Here is a 21,631-nt window from a genome sequence, read left to right as displayed (position 1 = left end):
TCTCTGATAGGATCTTCTGGAGTCTTATTTCTTTGGTTAAAAGCAGCCAAGGGGCCCCAGTTTGGATTGGGGCATAGCTGTGGGAGAGAGTAGGGTTTTATGAACTTAGGAAGCTGCACTGAGTCAGACCACTGGCCCATCTAACCCAGTATTGCCAGAGTTGCAGTAGGTCTCCAGGATTTCAGACAGGAGTCTCTCCCAGCCATACCTGGAGATGCCAGGGGCTGAACCTGGGACAATTCTGCTTGCAAGCCAGATGCTGACCCACTGAGCTGTGGCCCTTTCTCCCCAGGCTATTTACCATACTTAAATCTTCCACTGAAGCTGGTGGAAGAGAGAAGCAACATGGAGGAGGCAAAAGTATATGAGTATTTGCCTTCTGCTCCTCCAAGGCTTACAAGAGCTTCAGAAAGTGGGGGTGATTTCCATTGTGGAAATAGCACAGGAATAACAGATTAACCCTGGAGCCCTGATCAAAAATAGGAGGCCTCTGGGCTGCTTTTTAATTAAAGAAAAAAGGCTATGGTCACAGCCACACATTTAAAGCACTCTTATGTGACTTTAACAGTCATGGGTTCCCCCAAAGAATCCTGGCAACTGAAGTTTTTTTATGGTGCTAGGAATGGGAGCTGTGTGAGGTGTCTTCTAATGATTGTCAGCACCCTTAATAAACTATAGTTCCCACCCAGGATACTTTGGGGTGGTCATGGCTGTTAAAGTGGTAAAATAGAGCTTTAAATCTATGGTCTGGAGGTGACCAGATCTCCCCCAACTCTAATACAGCTTTCAGAATTTCTGCCTCAGATTGCCTACTTGAGAGAAAATCAACAGCATGTTCATGAAGTCTGGAGGCAACGGGAATTAGTGAGGCTGTTTGGGATTTAGATGATGGTCAAGGGAAGGGTTTTTTCCGGAATGGGGGAGACGGTGGTATATTTGAACACAGCAGGGAAGGAGCCAGAGGAACCAGGTAGGTAGAAGGATGGGGAGAAATCAAAGCAGGGAGGTGGTAACTAGGAGGGAAACCACAGGCTTTTCCCCTCTCTTTAGTACAGTAATGAGTAACACCTGAAGAAGTTTTTGTTAAATTATGTGACTCTTTTCAGCTGCTGCAATCAGAAGCAAATTAAATACATCTGTGGATCCCTGTGATGATTTCTTTCGGTTTGCCTGTGAAGGGTGGATACAGAATAACCCAATTCCTGAAGATTCATCAAATTATGGAATCTATCCATGGCTGAGGCACAATGTGGACCTCAAGTTGAAAGGTAGGTGACTCCTTTCTTGAAAGCTTCCTGCTCTTCCTCACCCTTGTTGTTGCTTAGCTTCAGTGTGTATAGTGTGTTCCTTGATAAAAATGCACTCGGGTGAAAATATGAGGATATCAGAGCTGGTCATTGTATAAAATAGAAATAACACACAAATAAGGCTAGGCATGGCCAATAATCTGCCTGAAAACTCAAATGCTATTTCCAGGCATGGGGAATAGAGTTATGCAGTGCTCCCCCCCCCTTAAAAAAAATGTTTAGGAGTACTCTCATTTTGACTCAAGAAAATCACCATTTTAGAGTTCAAGTCAGGAAAAATAAATACAGTAAACAGACAAAAGTACAAAGATTCACAAAATGTTTAGGGGTATGCGTACCCCTGCATACCGCCAGAAAAAAATCACTGGAATTATGCATGCAAGCTTCACTCCCAGTGTCCCCATAGGTATTGCCCTACATGCTTAGTTTCTGATCTTCTCCACGTTGAGCTGGGATGGTCTTTAGGAGACTTTTCCTTGCATTGACTTAAATGAAAGTTGGAATACTCTGAATGATCTGAGACCATTCTTTATCAGGGTTCCCAATTGTGTAGAAGTGTCTAGTCATGTTCAAGCAAATACAAGAAACAGCCCACTGCAGGCCTAGCCAGCACGGCAAGGGGAAGTTCAAGGACTGCAATGTGTATGATGATCCTGGGTTACCCACACTTTGAGCATTCGCATGTTCAGGTGCTTGAAAACACCTATTTCATCCTCCTTTCTATAGGACAAAAAATGACAAAATGAATGGCTATGGTCCATCAATCTATGTGTTACATTCAACCACTATACCATTCTGGCTTTCGAATAGGTGAATGATTATCTAATAGGTCATGTTATATTCTGGATTATGTATGTTTTATAGATTATGTCTGAATGGATGAGAGTGTTGGAGGTACGTGCAAATGTGTATGTGAACCCGGTCTCTGGGTGGGTGTTTGATTTTCGTTGTTGTGTATACTGTGTATATACGGACAATGACAAATAAATTTCTAATTCTAATTCTAAATCTTGTGGGAGCAGGGCAAGTGCCCCTACCCTGACTTTTGGAGGGAAACAATATTTATTTAATTTGTAATAAAAATAAAAACCACTTGTATGCCAAGGCGGTTTGCAGATCAATAAAAGCAAACAGCGTATAACAGAGTATAATAATTTCCTAAGTACACAGCAACAAAATCCCAGCTGGAAATCCCAGGAATTAGTATTAACAGAGAAAGGGGGGGGGTTAAAGAGATATGTTTGTAATTGTAATGGGAAACACCCAGCAATCAGTGCCCACCTGATCTCTACAGGAAAATCTTTCCACATGGTAGCCCTTCTCCAGGCCATTGTACAGTATAAAATATACATCTGAAGAAAATACAACAGGCATAGGCAAACTTGGCACTCCCGCTGTTTTGAGACTACAACTCCCATCATCCCAAGCTAATAGGACCAGTAGTCAGGGATGATGGGAATTGTAGTCTCAAAAAACATCTGGAGGGCCAAGTTTCCCTATGCCTGAAATACAACCATTTTTCAGGGAACAGCTTCATGTAGTGATTTTCAGAATTGCCACCAGCCACACTTGTTATTACTAGCAGTTCTATGCATATGTGGACAATTTGTACACTGTGTAACACGTTCACAACCTTTTTTTTGACGTCTGCCAGCCATGGTACAGTTTGCAGGCTTTCCTCTTCTGTTGGTAGTGACTGTTTTGGTCTATAAGTTGTATAAAAAATAATTGTGCAAACTACACATTTGTAATTTATGCAGTTCGTGCAAGTGGGGGAATCCAGCTCTTCTGGGTGCATAGCATGCTCACAATCCACATCCCTGCAGTGAAGTAGCTAGCCGCTCAGGTGCCCAGGGCGGTGCATGGACCCTGCAGCTGGGGGCGGAGCAAGCTGCCCATGGGGGCGGGGCGAGCCAAGGCAGGGTGCACTGTGTGGAGTCTCTCTGCAGCCTCCCCCTCAGCTGTAGGGCGGCTGAGGCGGTGGGCAGACGCAAGCCCCATGCTGCTTGAAAAAGCAGAACAGAGCTTGTAGGCAGTCCGCCCACAGCCTCCTGCTCAGGCATGCTGCAGGCCCCGTGGTGTGACACCTGGTGCCCCCCGCCTCACCTAGCTATGCCTCTGGATTAGACAGATTAATGGAGGAGAGGGCTGTCAAAGGCTACTAGCCACAAAAGCTGTGCTCTGACTACAAAGTTGGAGGCAGCAATGCTTCTGGTTTATGGAAATCACTCGAGGGGAGAGTGCTCCTGCAATGGTGTAGAAAGATGCGTGCAGTGGGTGTGGGAGTTATTTCCCCCCAAAACTCATATTTTTGCCATTTTGTCAAAAACCCCCCCCTCAGTGATGACACCCGGGGCGGACCGCACCCACCGCACCTCCCTTCCTACACCACTGTATCCCTGGCCTCAGTATTGTGAAAGAATCACAACATTTAACTGAGAGAGTGGTGCAAGTTTTGAGAACTGTGTGGTGTCTATCCTTTCATAATTTTTCTTCAGCTTGTTTATTTGAAATGTGAGTATTTTAGCAGACAGGTCAAATCTAGGTGCTTAGGTGTTCAATTATCTGTCACCAAGAGAACTGTTTTGAGGAATGTCTGCCTGTTTGGAGGAAAAAATAGCCTGGGGTGGAAGTGTGTAGGAAGCAAGATATTTTCATTTGAATGTTCTTTTCTTTATGTTGGATTTTACTGCAAAACCATCTCAGTGGGCAGCCACACAGAACCGCAGAGGAAAGGGAAAGAAAAAAAAAACATTACTCTTATTTTTAAGCAGCAACGTCAGGCTTCTATGATGAGAATGACATTTAACAACAGAACAAAAAAAGATGAGCAATTATTAATGACAATATAATAGATGGCATTTACCATAGGGCATTGCCTATGCAGAGCCATTCCCACTCTGAGGACATACCATATCGGTATACATTGCAAATGTGGGCCAAACTAGACCAGGCTGGCACCAGGGGATGGAATCATTGGGTGCAGCAGGGCCCCACTTCCAGATGGTGAAGCACTTGGGCCTTCTCCTGGCTGCCAATGCCTGTTCCCTCTCTATGCAAGTGAGCAGTGAGAAGAGAACAAACAAGGAGAAGGACTCTGCTTACCTTGTTGTCTCTGTCTAGGTGCCTTTGTGGAATGGGCCCCCACAGAAAACACAAACAAATGGGTAGCATGAAGAAGGTGGGCCTGCACTAGGAAGAAGCATCTTGCACAAGGACTTCCTAGAATTCTGGAGCTGGAACTAATGTGAGACCTAAGGGGGAGACATTGCTACTATTGATCAATTTGCATACCAAAGGTCCCAGGGCAGTTTCAGCCTATGTGAACAAGTAATTTGACCCAGCACAAGGCCGCATCCTGTATTCCCATGAAATGCAGTGGCAAGGGTTGAACTGGAGAGGGGAGTGAAACGCTTTCCTGCTTTAAGTTACCTCCCAACCTTATACTGAGGCTGGATCTGAGATGGGCTGGGAGAAATTTGCATAAAGTAATGGGTCCCAGCAAGGCAAGGCAGTGACTCATCATGAACACTCCCCTTGTTCTCTTATAATGGCAATGGCACCCACCTGAGAGGTTTCGGAATGGAGTTCCGGCTGAACACCCCCCCCCGAACACACTTGGTTCCTGTCCCCTGATTTCTAGCTTGGCCCTGTGTAGTGAGTCTGTAATGTTTCTAGTAGTTGCACTGTGCCCACTTCAATTCTCTTGTGTGCTTGGGGTCAGCTTCAGAGGTTCACTGTGTATCCACCTGTGAGAGTCATTAGGCTGGTGGGCATGTGAGATGGGCAGACAATTGGTCCATCTGCACTGGGTGCCGAGCCGAGAGGGTGCTTCAGGGGACGTTACAACAATGACAAACAACGGAAGACAAGAGGCAGTGGGGGTGCGGGGGTGGGACATGCTGAATTTTAGCATTGCCCAGGATGTCACTGAAATTTTAAAGCCTTAACTCCACCACTGGGATAGGGCCTTCTTAGCGTTGCCTCCCCACATGTGGAACTCTTTTCCAGTTGAGATAGGGAAGGCCCATCTGGATTTCTTGATATTGTCTTACCAAAAAAACCCCACAACCCAAGCACACCTTCAGGCATGCATATGAGCTTGGAGAATTGGAGATATGTGGAAGAAGTTTCTATTTTAGCTTTAGTCTCCAGATCAGTTCATGTATTGCCAATAAGCTGAGGGAAGGAAAAAGACACCCTTTTCTCATGAGTCCCAGACCAGGAGCTCAAGTCTCACTTCACAGATTACAGTGGAATTAGAGGAATAAAAAGTGCAAGGATTGTGCCCCCTTGCCTCTCGGTAACTTATGAACCTGCCCCTGTAGGAATGCAATAACAGGAGCATTCCAATAGTAAAAATAATTGGGATGCTTCTGCCCTCGTGGAACCCTTTATATCACAGTCCTGCAAATGGTTCAGCTGCTGGCCTGCATTTTCATTAGTTGCTTTATTGTGAAATCTTTCTCGCATGAAAGAAAACCGCCCATCTTTTAAACGGTGACACCGTTTGGCATTAAAAGCCATTTTAAAAGTTGTTTATAATTCTTTTAGAATCACAGCCATAAAAAGTTAAGTGTAGCAATACGAGAAACAAGGACTGCCACGGTTTTTCCACATGTAATTGTTCTGCAGCTGCAGTCAGATGTTTATGAAACTTTTTACCCAGCCTAACCCTATTTTTTCCATGAGGCTCCAATCCTATGCATATTTACAGTGGTGCCTCGCAAGACGAAAAGAATCCGTTCCGCGAGTCTCTTCGTCTTGCGGTTTTTTTCGTCTTGCCAAGACCATTTAGGGCTTTAAAGGTCAGCACCAACACTTTGAATTGTGCTCTGAAACGTACTGGGAGCTAGTGAAGATCCTTTAGGACGAGTGTTATATAGTCCCGGCAGCTACTCCCAGTCACCAGTCTAGCTGCCGCATTCTGGATTAGTTGTAGTTTCCGAGTCACCTTCAAAGGTAGCCCCAAGTAGAGCTCATTGCAGTAGTCTAAGTGGGAGATAACTAGAGCATGCACCACTCTAGTGAGACAGTCTGCAGGCAGGTAGGGTCTCAGCTGATGTACCAGATGAAGCTGATAGACAGCTGCCTGGACAAAGAATTGACCTGTGCCTTCATGGACAGCTGTGAGTCCAAAATGACTCCCAGGCTGTGCACCTAGTCTGTGCACCTGGTCCCGTCCCCCCGCCTGCCTCCTTGTCCCCCCCAAAACAGTACTTCTTTCTTGTCAGGATTCCACCTCAATCTGTTAGCAACCATCTATCCTTCAACCGCCTCCAGACACTCACACAGGACCCTTGTCGCCTTCACTGGTTTCAATGTGAAGGAGAGGTAGAGCTCAGTATCATCTGCATACTGATGAAAACCCAGCCCAAACCCCTGCTTGCGGTTGGATACTTCTTTGATTAAGAGGTTTATAAATATTCTAAACAAATTCAATAGATACCTACTTCATAATTTACAAATAGTTTAGAAAAATTATCCAGAGCAACAGTTTTGTTCTGTTACACTGAAGAAATACTTGCTTTCTGAAATGTCCATGGGATGTCTCTAGGGCTAGCAAACTGGAGGTGTTTGCTGCTGTTTTGATGTATGCATGTGTCAAGGGTGATTAGTATAGACAGACTTCATTTAAGGTCAGGGATCAATTTTGCAGTGTATTTTTGCAAGGTGCCAAGTACTTTAAAGATCTAGAATTGGACTGACAAAGAATGAGCTGCATTTGAAACTATAGCCTGGTTTGCATGACGTGCTAAGCCAAACTACAACTTGTGTAGGTTCATGGAGAAGAGCTCACTGACACTTTGTTCCTCCTCGGTTTTTTTTTTACTCCCAAACTACACGGAGGTAAATCATAGTTTTGCTTTATGCGTCATCTGAACCTGGACTTTTGGTTAAGCTTTCTCCTCACTAGCCAGAAGCAAACCTTGGTTACTGCTCATGGTTAGCAAGAAGAGACCTTAACTATATAAGCTCAAGTTCAGACTCCATGCTGAATCCAACTTGGATCAGAAGAAGCAAAATGTCAGTGAACTTCTCTCTGAGAGCTTGCAGGTTTGTGTGATCCCATAGTTTGCTTTACAGTGTTGTGTGAACCAAGCCAATATAATAAAATTTGAAGAGGACCGGTCTTGCACACTTATCTTTCATACATAGCAACTGCTTGGAACCTTGACAATTGTTGGCATTTTCCCACTGGAATTACCTCAGGTATCCCCCCCCCCCTTACTTCAGAATTAGGGAAGGTTTAATTTAAGGATAAAAAATATCACCAAACAACGACCTAAAAATGATTCAAATAAGAGCAAGAATTTGCAAACAATAACAAGGTCCCCAAATGCTGTTAAAAGCAGATTCGGAACGAGGCAAAAGACAATTGAGTCAACCCTAAAACAATGTTTACGCAGTCTCTTGGTCTGAAATGTATTTTTGGAATCCGATGGTGGGAAAGAAGTGTCCGAGGGAGTAGTGGAATCTGGTAACACCCTTGGAATGGTAAATGGACATGTCAGTTCGACCTCTTACATCACTAAAGACAAAGAGCAGGACAATATTTTGACTCTTGTTTGTTTGAATTGTGTAGCAGAGGAAACCAACACTCTCTGGCAAACAGGATTCTATAAATCTGAGCTTCGTGTCAGAATGTATATGTTAGGGAATATTTTATGGAGTTTTGCTCTTTGCTTTTTAAAAGGTTAAGCAATCCTAATGGCATTGCATGCAGGTCTTTGCTGGCGTGGAGAGAAATGGCTGTGCCAAATATTGCTAACAGACCAGTGCAGCAAATGTACAATTGTTAGTTACTGGTCTTAGTGCAAAAAAACAAAAACAACCCCACCATATGCTTAAACTATTACCAGTTGCAATGTTCTGGTATCTGTCCCTAGCAAAACACCTACTTTCTTTGGGGGAAGCCTTGAAAAAAAACCAGTTAAGGTTTTAGTTGCCATTTAGGTTCTACTCAGGTCTTCCTCAGACTTCTTCACAGGGTCTACAGATGTTGACTGGCCTTGGTTGCCAAGACAAACCTTTTGGTCACCAGAACCCTGCATCCTTCTCATCCCTTGGAAAGTGCCTCTGCATGAAGGCAGAGATGATCTTAAATAAAGTATTTTTAAAAAATGAAGGCAGAGATGATCCTCTGCTTCACTCCCTAACCTCTTTCCCCAGTGCCTTGCTCATTGTGCAGCACATTAGCAGAGTGACCTTAGTGGATTTACAATGCCTAGGAGCTTCAGGGAGAGTGGGAAAGATCACCACTCTCTTCCATTGATGGAGGTGTCTGCCAGATCAAAAGCTTTCCCATGAGCTGAAGGCACATGGTATTACACACAATGAGTCATAGTGTACTTTTTCATAAACACTAAATCTACGCAATTCCTGGATTAATGAACAACAATCATTTTTGATGGGTTTTCAGAAGTATTATTTCTGTTTGTTTATTTTTATTAAATTTCTACCCTGCCCTTCCAAAGGAACCCAGGGTGGTAAACAACAAGAAATAAAACAATAAAAACATATTTGGAACATATTACTATACCAATCACTGCACACTGCTCACTACTGTTGAATGTAAAGAGACCAGAGAGCCACATTTATCTGGACCTTGCCAGGTTTGGGAGAGAGAGAATGTGTGTGTGTGTATACCAAACTACATGATGTTTGGCATTAAAGTATTTCTTTTTTTGAGAGCGAGCAAGTGAAATAGTAAACATGTTCCTCCTTATTACATTTCCTGGCTAACGTCCTTGAATTGGGCTCTGCCCTTTCTGTGGCATTTGGGAGTACTGCACATATTAGCCTGGTATTTAAATGAAGGTGGTATTTCTTTGTGAATCATGTAAACAAACTTAGGTAACCAAACAATTGACTGCACTTTGACCAGATAGCAAACACTTAATTTCCTCTCTGGAGCAAAATAAAAAAATGAAAAAATACACAACTGTTCCCATATGGCTCTGCAGGAAGCAATAAATAATCGCTCACATTCCTAAATCTCAGCATTGCATGGGAGATCATTTGGAATGGTGGGAATACTTTTGAACATAAGTATTTTCAAGGCTTTCCAGTAAACTGCTAACGATGGGAGACCTTTAACCCTGTATTGATCCGTGGCCTAATTCTCCTTCTATTTCTGGTGTTCAGTCTGTGTCATCGCTAATGTAGCAAAAACTGAACTTCCCCCATACATGAGTGGGTGATACGTACTTTAGACACCCTTTCTTACCCCATAACAGCATGGATAAAAGATGTAGCCATCTGTACGATAATTGGTTGATTCCAGTTTACCCAACTGCCAAGAGACATTGCACAACTGACATTATGGTATCTGTTGAGACAAAAATCCCACTCAGCCAGTGAAATCAGTTCATAGTTGAGCCTTCTAATTTTTTTAAAAAGTTTGTTTTTTTAAAAAATAAAAACTGTATGGTAGGAAACGCAGATAATTATGTAGGTTAGACAAATGAGCTGTCTTTGTAATGGCTATGTGGGAAACGGGGGATGAGTAAAGGAGATCATTTTGGTTCCTGAGAGAGGTTTTTATGGCTGCACATGATATAAGCCACAAGTTCTTTTTCCCCACAGACTTCTTTTGGGCGGGAGAGGCCACCATCTTTGTGTGAAGAGAGTTCATGCTGCTGGATCAGACAGTTTTATTTAGCTCTGTGGTTGCATGTTATTACAAAATATTTATGGAAGGTTTATACCAGTCTTGTGCTGCAGCTTCCATTTCCTTCAGAATGATTCATTTGCCTCTCTGAGTCAGGGGGGCCAACAGGATTTTCTGGGTTATGTACACTGTATGTGGATTCCACCCTCTGACCCACTTGCAAAAGAGGACACAGATTTGCGTAACACTTTCATATGTTTTGTGCCACATGCAAATTTGTGTCCTCTTTGCAGGTGGAGTGGAGGGCCCAAAAATAAATTGGTGACCACACATGTAACTAAGTGTCTGACAGATGGATTGTGAAGAGGTCAAGCTTTCCTTATTCACATACTAGAAAAGGCTTAATGTGTTTAATTCCTGCCAGTCACACAGCTGTTAAAGCCCTGCTTTCTCCAATACCAGCTCTAAACCAAAGCCTAGGCTGCAGTTGTACTTCCCCTTATCTGGGAGTAAGCTCCATTAAACACAAAGAAACTTACTTTTGGGTAGACATGTATACCATTGGACTGTTTAAATTAACTATAAAGTGACTTCTGAATGAGTGCCTGCTCTTTTGCTCCCGCCGTGCAGGACACATTCCTAACCTTCTTTGCAGTTTTCATGTTTACTAAGAGAATACTAAGGAAAAACCATCTTCCGCAGAAACTGCTGCTTGCCTTCTATCACTGTGCCATTGAGAGCGTGCTTACTTATGGCTTATGTGTGTGGTACGGAAGCTGCACTACCCAGGACAGGATGGGGTTGCGCAGGGTTGTGAAGGCAGCAGAGAGCATTGTTGGCTGCCCACTCTCCACCTTAGAGCAGATTTATGCCACAAGATGCCATAGGAAGGCACTGGACATAGTAAAAGATCCATCGCATCCTGGTCACTGTCTCTTCGAGCTCTTGCCATCGGGACGGAGATACAGGACGATGAAGACAAGAACAAGCCGTCTTAAGAACAGCTTCTTCTGCAGAGAGATCTCGGCCCTGAATGGGAAGCCCGGACTTTGAAAGTCATCAAATCTTCTTTGCTGTATTTTACTATATTTTTTTAATTAGTGTTTTTAAGGAGCAGCCAAGTAATTTCGTTGTCCCCGAAGGGGGCAATGACAATAAAGATATTATTTATTTATTTATTTATTTATTTATTTATTTATTTATTTTAATTTGCAATTTGGAGGCGGGGTGGGTTTCTGGCAAGTCCAGGGCCTAAGGATTTTAGGGCCAAATGACATGCTATGTTGAATTTGTTACTGTGATTGTTCTTAAAACTGTTCACCCCGGGGGCCATTCAGGATCAATACCACAGAAGGCAGGAAAGAGTTTTGGGGTTCAACCCTCTCACTCTGGGGTGACCCTTACGAAAATCGCCCTCCGTAAGCTGCTACATGGCACAGGAGGGAGGCTCCTATCAGCACCACGCACTATTTCAGAACAGAGATGAATCAATCTGTAACAGGTATGAACACTCAGTGTTGTTGGTTATGGGCAATTTTAGATTTAGAAGGAATTTCTGTAATGTTGTGTTGTTTGAGGCTGAGGAGGGACCTTTTTGCCGTGGCAATACTTTTGGATTGAGGTTGGCTGAGTGGTGCAGAGAGCCATTTAGCCGGAGAAGAGGAGTTTGAGGGAAATGCCTCTGTAAATTCAAGGAAGTGGAAATATGTGTGGGACAGGAAAGAGTGTGTGGCTCTGAGGAGGTGGGTGATGTGCTCTTTTAAAATGGGCTATAGTCTAGAAATTTGGCACCTTTTTGCCTACATTTCATGTAAGCTTCCATATTATTTTGAAAATATTGCACATCAAAATGGCTTCTTATGTGGAAAGGAAAGAATATACGTAAGAAAATAAGAATGGTCTGCTGAATGGCCCATCTAGTCCAACATCCTGTTTTCGCAGTGGCCAACCAGATGCCTGTGAGAAACCAAGGAACAGAACGTGAGCACAAGAGGAATCTCCCTTCTCTTGGTTTCCAGCAACTGGTTTTTGGAAGCATTGCTGCCTCCAACTGTGGAGGTAGACATAGCCATCTTGGTTAGTAGCCATTGACACCCCTCTCCTCCATGAATTTGTCTAATCCTCTTTTAAAGCCATTTAAGTTGGTGGCCATTATGGGCTCCTTGGATGAGCAAGTTCCATAGTGTGACAATGTGTTGTGTGAACAAGTATATTGTTTTATCCATGCTAAATCTTCCAGCATTCAGCTACCTTGGATGTCCACGAGTTCTAGTGTCATGAGGGAGAAAAACTTTTCTCTATTCACTTTCTCCGTCCTGTGTATCGTTTCATAAACTCTAGAGGTATCATCATTCTTTATTCAGTTTAATTCCCGTGAACTGGTGGTTGTTTTCTTGGATTATCATACCAGTTTCAATTGATTTATGGTTAAATGTTCATGAAATCTCCCTGGAAGTACATATTAATTAAATCCTCATTAATTGCACATTAGAACTCATTGATTGATTGCTGCAAGTGCTAGATGCATTCATAATAGGGAACCAAGTGTCAAAAGATTGTTTTGGATAAAAAGTATAAATGTCTACATAAATAAATTGGAGCACAAGGCTTCTATTCAGTGGAGTGCTGGGTTTGGGCTTGGTAGATCTGGGGTCCCTTTGTCTGAGATTACTCATCTTTGTTGCATAGAGCTCTGGCAAAGTGGCCTATGATTAGAATAAAAAGGCTGAGCCTAATTTTAGAGGCTTATGGCTGTTGTATTTTTATTTTCAGCTGGGACAGAATATACTTAGTATTTTGGATGTTCTTAAATACTCCAAATGTCCATCTTCTGTGTCTGGTGTGCCAGTTCTTGGAACTTTCAGTGAAGTAGAAATCTGACACTTGAACTATAATCCTCCTTGGAATGCAGTGGCGTCAAGTTGCGACACTATACTTAAGGTTTTTGTCTTTGTCAGGTCATGATTTCCAGGGGATAAAAACCACAGCCATGACTTTGTGGCCGTTTAGAAATGAAAACTGCCTCTCTGCCAAGCAGTGTTGAAAAGAACAAGAACCTTGTACCAAGTCAGATTATTGGTCTCTCTAGCTTAGTATTGCCTACACAGATTGGCAGGTGCTCTCTGGGGTTTCAGACAGGGGTCTTTTCAGCCCCTAACTAGATCTGAATCTGGGATCTTCTGAATGAAAAGGATTTGCTGTATCACTGAGCTATGGTGATTACCCTGGCGGTATAGGCAACCTTTCTCTCTCCCCTCCTGGCTAGGTGTGTCCAGGATTTGAACTGAGCCATCAAAGTAGTTCTCCATGTCCCATGCGAGTGAGTGGCCATTACTGGCCTTTGTGCATCTTCACTTTGAGCAGCCCTCTCTTAAACCAAGGAGATTTCTTACACAGCTGAGCTGCGCAGGGTAGATTCTGGGAAACGGTGTGGTCATAAGTGGCACTGAGCTCTGGAAGACTTGTGTATGATGATGGATGGTGCCTTTACACCTGGGCTTAAATCCTTGCAACTGTGGGCATGTGGTAAAAGTCTGTATCCACATTCAACTAGAATAGCAGCTCACAGGATTGAAACGTAAAGAAACCTGTTTGTCTTGGAATGATAAATTTTCAGTATGGGCTGGAGAGCATTTAGAAGATACTGGTCTGGATTTGAAGTTTATGAAGCTGGAAATGAGTGCTTGAGCCGGACACTTCTAATCTTGCCCTTCTTCTCCCCACTCTCATTCCAAGTTCCTGGTTTGGATGAAGCCAGAGTTCCCTGCTACATCAGAACCAGGGATCTCTGTATTGCTGTCTGTTAACAAACTGGGAAAATAAGGTTGGAATGATTGTTCAGACCAGGACTGAACATCAGAACATCTATTTATCTTAAAAAAACCTACAACATCTATTCCTGATATTTATCACTTTTAAGTATCTTTTTTCTTCCATTTGAGGGTGTTCAGAAACAAAGTTGTTATGTCTGAAATGTAGAAGGGCCATCTTACCACTTTTTTCCATATATAGGCCTAGTCTGTGGGGTGCAGCAGCCCTCTGCCTCATTAGGCTTCTAATGGAGAGAAGTGAAGGACAAATAAGTGAATAAACAAATATTATAGATGAAAAAGACTGATTTAATATCCACCATATTTTTGAGAAAAAGTTGCTGGTCTCTCAGATAGTTCATGTTGAATGGATTCCTCCAACATATCTATCAGTTGTATCTTCTTCTGTCTCCCATTCTACACTTATCATCTGCCATCCAAACAACATGACCAGTCCAACGAAGTTGATGTTGAAGAATCATTGCTTTGACACTGGTGATCTTTGCTTTTCCATAGCAACTACTCTATTCCCACCTCAAGAATGGAAAGCAAAATACGGGTGGGCAACAAAAGAGATTTAAAGACGCTCTCAAGACAAATCTGAAAAAATGTAACATAAGCACTGTTAACTGGGAAACACTGGCCTGCAAGTGCTCCAATTGGAGAACAGCCTTTACCAAAGGTGTCATTGACTTTGAAGAAGCACGAACTCAGGGCAAAAAGAAGAAATGAACTAAGAGGAAGGCATGTTTGACAAACCCTCACCGTGATAAACTCCTGCCCAGACACCTATGTTTCCACTGTGGAAGGACGTGTGGATCCAGAATTGGTCTCCACAGTCACTTACGGACTCACTGTTAAGATCGTGTTCATGGAAGACAATCTTACTCAGCTATGAGAAGACACCTGTCATGGCCTGGGTTCTTGCCAGTGCTGGACTTTGGGCTCTTGAATTTCAGCGGTGCCCTGTGCAACACTAAAATTTGCTCTTCCACCTCTTGTGCTCTGTTCAACATTATTATTATGGTGCCCCCTGTGGTGCTGGTACTCAGTGCAGCCAAACCAGACACGCTACCCTAAAACCGCCTCTGCTCTTCCTATAAATGCTTTTTCACCTCAGCTCTCTATAACAAAAGGTTTTATTTTTAATACGCACATGATATGTAAATAGATATGTAAATTGCTTGGCAATGTATGTTGTTTACATAGTTACTTAACTATAATTGCTCCTGTCTTGAAAGGGATCACATGGCTTTTCATTTTTCTGAAGTGAAGTGTTGTTTATTGACTTTGTATTATGTGCATACAAATTGTTACTAAATGCTACATTCCCAACCGTGTCTACTCAGAAGTAAGCCTGACAGACTTTAGTGGGGCTTACTCTGCTTCCTGCTGTGAATTTTTAAGACGAGAAGTGTGCCTTGTTGTTCTTCTTTCCACATGGAAAGAAGTCATCTCTTTTCTTGCCTGTTGCCTGTATCATTGCTCCTCAGTTGAAGCATGAGGATTTCAAGCTGTCAAATACAAAATGTTTACTGCAAACATTTAAACCATGAATTAGCTTGAATGTTGTGTTTCAGCAGATGCACAAAAACAACCATTTTCTGATATGCATTTATGAAACAAAATGTTATTTTGCAAAAAGGGTTTGTATAAGTAGCATTACACTGACATTCAAGTGGCATTCCTTGTAAAATGTTTAACGTAGCCAAAGGCATAGAATCCAGGGTACAAAGAGCAAAATATCAACCACATGCCCTCCATGAGTTGAAACAGGGGGTCATTTCTACTTCCATAGGCTCGCCATGTATCTAGAAGCCTTGTCTTGCAGCAAAGAGTTCTAAATCAGGTGAGGAGCGCATATCCGTGAACTCAACTCTCCACCCCAGATGCTTGCCTCTAGCTTAGTGCTAGTCCTGCAGTGAAAACAGGTGAGGTATGGCATTTGGGGAACTCCCAAGTTTTGTAGAAGTACCAAAGATCTGTGGGGGGGGGACCCTAAGTGGCAGGGAGAACCCCCAAACAGCCCAACAAAAAGCTGAACATGCTCAGTGACTTCAAATTGCTGACTGTTTGAGGCAAAACGTAAAACTGGATGGGTGGGAGAATGGACCAGAGTATCCTGAACAGGAGCACTCAATGCTACAGACAGCATGTGTAAAGTAGATTCTTAATTTGTGGGAGAAACTGAGTGATATGAACACCAGAGTGAAATTGTGCCGGCCTGTAGGCTGGGAAAGTGGCAGGATCTAGAAATAGCAAGTAAGATTAAAGGTAACGCTGAACCACAAGTATATAGTTAGTTAGCTTTAAAATAGATTTCTTTTTTAAACAGGAAAAAAGAACCCACTATAGGACGTCTTAGTTTTCAGTGTAGGTTGTATTTTGTTTGAACAGGATATGACTGATGGTTCCCCTCAGGGTGGGTAAACTGATGACCCTTTTAGGCCTCAATCCTTTATACACTCAGGGTCTAATGAGGCTTCCCAAAAGCTTGTGTAACTGTAAGTGCTGATGCCCCTTTTATTTCAGAAATGGCTTTTTTGGAGAGGGTGATCTTGAGTATAGGACGAGGTGCTTAATCTTTTACCCAAACACTGCATTAATGGTCCCTGTAGGGTTCCAAATGCAGAAGAAAAAGCAATTTAGAGCAGACTAAAATGTTATGTGGGCAAATTGTTAAAAATGCCTTGTACTGAATAGAGTTGCATTTAAGATATGGGTGGCGGTGGTGGTGGTGACCAAATAAGTTGTCAAGAAGAGAGTGGTGTTCCCTGTAAAATGTTTAAAGGCATATTGTAGGCTTTTCTTACAATAAGGTCAGGGAACTGTACACAAGATTTCCCCTTTATATCCTCACAGCAACCCAGTGAGGTGGGTTAGACTATGAATGAACTTCATGTCTCACCAGGAATCTGAATATGGGTCTCCCCACTCCTAGCCTAATACTACCCACAATGCTGCACTGACTCTCAGACCGTAATTCTTGCCTATGCTCATTTTGTGATGTGCTTTCCTTGTAGTTCGATCTGTACTCGTGTCAGCATTGATTTATGCAAGGTCTCTGTTTTGCACTCTAATGGAACCTTAGTCTCGCAGTTTCTTTGTCTTGCTATTTTGTGCACTTGCCAGAGAGTGTCAGAGGCTGAGCATGATTTGATGTGGTTCTTTCTGCTGAGCTAGGTCAAAATAAAGGCACCGGCTACATAAGGCTCTTTGCCTCTTTTAACGTTCCTGGCACAAGGAACTGAGTTATATGCACTAAAGCAATTTGCAGAGTTTGGAAGGCTTAAGAAAGAGCGCGAACACCTTGAACCTGCTTTGGAGTGCACAGATGACACTTGCTTAATGAGGCAAGTTATGGCATTCCACCGCCTTGAAGCACACTTAACAACTGGCTTTGGCACCTGCTGTTTCCATTTTATATTTCAAGCTGGATGTAAATCCTCTTCCAAGTCAACCTGGCTGCTATTCACTGGAGTGTGTTATAGATAATTAGGTCAAGAGAAGGCCAGGGAACCTCCTGGAGGACCATTTTGATATGCTCTGGGGAGCGTATATGATATGCTTTATGGTGGTGACTCAAGAAAACTAGCAATACAATTGACATTTACCATTTTCTTTGTATTTTACTTGAGCTCATCTCCTTCAGTTTTTATTCCTTCCCCACTATTGTCATTGAATTTATAATCTTAAGCGAGGTGAGTTTATTTTCATTGTTTTGGGCTATTTCACACCCCCACCCACACACCCCCATAGTGGCCTTAATATAAGCCTCACTTTTTTTCCAAATTCCGACCGTGAAAAGTTAAAGTGTGGTTTAAATTGGCTTTTACAATATCACTGATGAAACAGACATACAGTAAAATGGAACGGGTGTGAGTGCCTGAGGAATTTTAAGGGAGTGGCTTATATTCAGGTATCGTCTTTTTCTTCTTCTTTCCCCTTGGATTTTAAAGGTGCGGCTTATATTTGGGCCAAGACGGTATTTATAAATATAATGAATGATAGAGCTATATACAAGCAGTACTATATAATAATGCTAAATTACCAAATTTAAATATTGTCTTCTATCATTATGTATACAACTATGTAAATAAAAATAGTTTTGATATATATTTCCAAAATAAATACGAACCTATCTTTATACAGTTCAATAGTCAACATTCAATATTTATTTATTTAAAATCCAGGCAACCCCCCATCCCCACAAAAAAGGATCCATTGTGAGAGCTGCTCCAGTAGAGATGATCTGACAGATGTTTTGCAGTGTAGACTTGTGCATGTTTTATTAGGAGCACAACTGGAATCAGAGCACCTTTGAAGAGCCATATCCCTACAGGGCTCCCGCTGTCACTACCTGGAGGCTGCTGATCCTTGGCCTTGGTTTTGGTTCACTACCTCTCTCCAAGCATGCAAGCAATGAGTTGGAAGAAACAGTGGTACCTTTCTCTCTTGGGGTGGCTGCATGGACTGGGGCCCAGAGGGAAAGGGCAAGTGAATCAGGCAGCAGTACTTTGGGAAGGGGGGGGGGCATTTGCCAAACCTGGAACCATCCCTGCTCAGAAGTAAGCCCTACTAGGTTTAATGGGATTTCCTCCTAGGTAATTGTGTCTAGGACGTCAGGCGCATGATGTCCAAGGAACCTGGTAGCTGCATGTTACTGACCTGTTTCACATTTAATGCTGAGCCAATCTATCTATGGTTTGGTGTGAATGTGCAAGTGTGCCAATACATAGTAAGAAAAACATGGATGCTTCCCTCAGTCCTCTATCAGCTTTGGTTGAGTGTTATGTGTGAACCTGAGCTCACAGTTTGGCTCACTCCAAACAAGGCTTGTTGTTGGCTTAGCACTCCAGGTTTGTTTGGGATAGACAAACCATGAGCCCATGTTTGCACCCAACACTAAGCCAAGTGGTGGCTAAATGCACAATAGGATGACAGCAGCAGGAGTTGGGGATAAGTGGCCACCATTTTCTTACTGTGCGCCAGCATAGTTGCTCGTTCATGCTAAGCCGTAGTTTGGCTTAGTATTACAGGCAAACCTGACATTACTGATTGTCTAAGTATCCATTGGGTTTATCTGTGGGAAGATGTGTCTTGAGGCTGATTGCAGGGTCATAGAACAGGCAAAATGGAAAGGTAATGATGATTTACAAATCTGTTGCAGTTATACTCCACCTTTCCTTTAAGGGTGGTGCATATAATTCTCCCATTTTGCTGTCACAACGGCAGTAAAACCCCTGTGCTATAGGCTTTTGTGTTTTCTTTATTTCTAAGTCTTTCCACTCCTTCCTCCATAAAGATCACTGTCCTGTGTAAACCCTGTAGGGAGTGCAGCCTAGCCTTTCCCCGTTCCCTTTTAAGAATTCAAAACTGAAACTCTTTGCAGAAGCCTAGGAAGCAGGCAGGCTATAGTATTCTATAATAAAGACAGATACATAAAATAGCTTGTGAGCTTTGGAAGGAACAGATACAGCCAGGTAGGCTGTGTACACATTACTTCTTACTCTGGCTGTAGTGCGCTCTCACTTCTTTTTAATCTGTGTACCTATGACAATACCCAAGGGTCTAGAGCAATCCTGCCGTTTCTGGTGAAATACTCTGTTTTGATTTGGTTTCCCCCCAAGCCAGCTTTAATTGAACTTGAACCCAGTATCCTTTTTCAAGTAGCATTGAATCCCAGGTGTGTGGGATTTTCCTTTCCTTTTCCTACCCCATCTCTGGGGCAGTGATGGGGCAGCGAAAATAACCAGGCAATTCCATCATCTGAAGACGTCAGTGCCCATTCTCCCACCTTGCCTGTCCGATGGGCAAATGCAACTTGAAACGCACTGAGGAAAAACCCCCTCACTGTTTTAAGCCAGTAATGTGTACACAGAGTGGAAAGAACACTCCAAATCAGCATTGCACCAGGTAAAAGAATGATCCGATTCATTGCAAGTTAGCCTTTGCCTCTGTTATGGTATTTGAGGCAGTTCCGGGAGTGGGGAAATCTCTTGTTCCTCAAACACAAATATAGCTTTGCCAAATCCAAGCCTTGCATGTCCACAGAGAGACCATATATTATGGTTAATTACATGAAATCTGATATGCTTCCTTTGGCATTCTGTGTCTTGGAAGGAAAAAAATGCATTTAGTTCTTTCCCTATCTGTGCTAATTATATATAAATATGACCAATTTCTGCCTCCTTTTGTTTTGTTAGTGGTGTGCACATTCTTAGTGTTGTCATGTGCATGGCTCTATCCCTTAGGAACCTCTATCTAAGAGAATATTTACACAATCAATGTGTAATGCAAACTAACGTTCTTGTTCAAGGCAGGATTTACGTTTGTATTGCAAACGGGATTGACTTTGCTCCATGCAGGACAACTTAGGGCACTTATGAACGGCTTCCATTTTGTTCGTGAGAATCAATACGGGCATATTAAGGCTGCACAATTAAAATGGAGGTGGAGTTCTTGAACAATAAACCTACCTCCAAGAAAAAAGAAAAGCAATTTTGGGAGGGGTTTTGGTTTTTTAAAGGAGAATGACTGGAATTGGGGGAATAACAATTGCTTGGCACAACATCATATTACCTCATCATATTACCTCATCATAAGCAAATGAGAACGAATGCTCAATAAACAGGTCATCTGGAAGGGACCTCTGTTCCATGAATGTTTCCCTCAGATACTGGTTTGTTTTAATGATTTATAGCAAAGCTTTGGTCTTCTTGTAGGCTGAGATTTATTTGAAACATGGTTTAACCCTGGAACCTGTTCACTGTCTGAGCTTGGCTCTGCACCCTCAGACAGTTCACAGATGAAAGTAAGGATACTCGGTTTTGTGTTCATATAATAGTTCCCCCCTCCCCCATAGTGCTTCATTGCTTGACACCAATGCAGCATGCACTTCACACATTACACGGCATCTTGTATGTTCATCTGACCATAACACAAACTGCCTGTGTCATTTTAATGGCATATTGTGTTCATGGCTATATAAGAAGAAAAAGCATATGTCAGTTTCTGTATGTTCAGATCCCAACCTGTAACCTTGAAAATAAAAGAGTTACGTACTCTAATCCATTTCCAAACAAGGAGCTTGGGGAAACGCCAAGGTTTGAAGAAATACAACAAATAAATAAGATTCTTAGGGGAAACCCAAGTAAAGCCCAATGAGGACGAACAGTGCTCAGTGGCAATGGGATGCTGACTGATTATTGGAAAAGGGGGCGGAATAGAAAATGGGGGAGTTGAATGGAGTGTCCTGGAAATGGGCACAGTTTGTTGGCTTCCTGAACAGTACCACTCCACACTGCAAGATTTTGCTGCAGGTCCTACTTGAATTAGGTATTAAGGAAGAGAGAGCCATTTACTATATGAGAGCCTGTTACTAAAGCTTCAAAGCCTGCTCCCCTCCTCTAGAGTGAAGGGAAGAAGCTTTCAAAACAGAGGTTCTCTGTTCTTTGGAACCCCCAAACTTTTCATCTTAACAATGAAGCACTAATGTGTATGGGCCTAACATTTCCTGAGCCTCTAGATTCAAGAATGTCAGTCTTCCTAGAGTACCAACATTAAATTCTGAAGAATTCAGGTTCATTGTCTAGTGATGTGATGTTCTGACCTATTGTTTGATGTTGGTAAAACTCTAGGATGGTTAAACTTGAAACTAATGTTTTCTCCTCATTTGACTTCACAGCTCTCCTTGAGAAACCTCTTAGCAAAAGGCGAGACAGTGAAGCTGTACAGAAGGCTAAGATTCTTTATTCTTCGTGTATGAATGAGAGTAAGTAACTTTTACAGGGTTACAGGTTAGAGTCTGAATGTACACAAACTGGAAAACACTTTTTATTTTACATCGTTCTATAAATATCAAGCAATGAGCGGCTCTGAAATGAATCTCTGTTTTATGC

General features: G+C 42.5%; 2 protein-coding genes across 6 annotated transcripts in view; one reads left to right on the top strand and one right to left on the bottom strand.

The window, feature by feature from the left end:
* The window catches only part of LOC310677106 (uncharacterized protein), a 332,640-nt gene that overhangs the window by 46,536 nt on the left and 264,473 nt on the right, over positions 1-21,631 (bottom strand). The gene's annotated exons all lie outside the window — the stretch shown is intronic.
* Positions 1-21,631, top strand: part of PHEX (phosphate regulating endopeptidase X-linked) — an 89,265-nt gene that overhangs the window by 7,909 nt on the left and 59,725 nt on the right. For 2 of the 3 annotated variants that reach the window (XM_083439407.1, XM_083439408.1), the window contains 2 exons: positions 1,107-1,268; positions 21,418-21,504. In XM_083439407.1, coding sequence (XP_083295533.1) covers positions 1,107-1,268; positions 21,418-21,504 — 249 coding nt within the window. Of the gene's footprint in view, positions 1-1,106; positions 1,269-11,123; positions 11,423-21,417; positions 21,505-21,631 lie in introns of those variants that run through there. The other variant, XM_083439409.1, reaches the window with a different exon arrangement.

Source organism: Podarcis tiliguerta (assembly GCF_965153285.1).
Source record: "Podarcis tiliguerta genome assembly, chromosome: 4".
NCBI classification, from domain to species: Eukaryota; Metazoa; Chordata; class Lepidosauria; order Squamata; family Lacertidae; genus Podarcis; species Podarcis tiliguerta.
The sequence above is the reverse complement of the archived record's forward strand: the minus strand, read 5'-3'. Positions and strand labels throughout refer to the sequence as shown.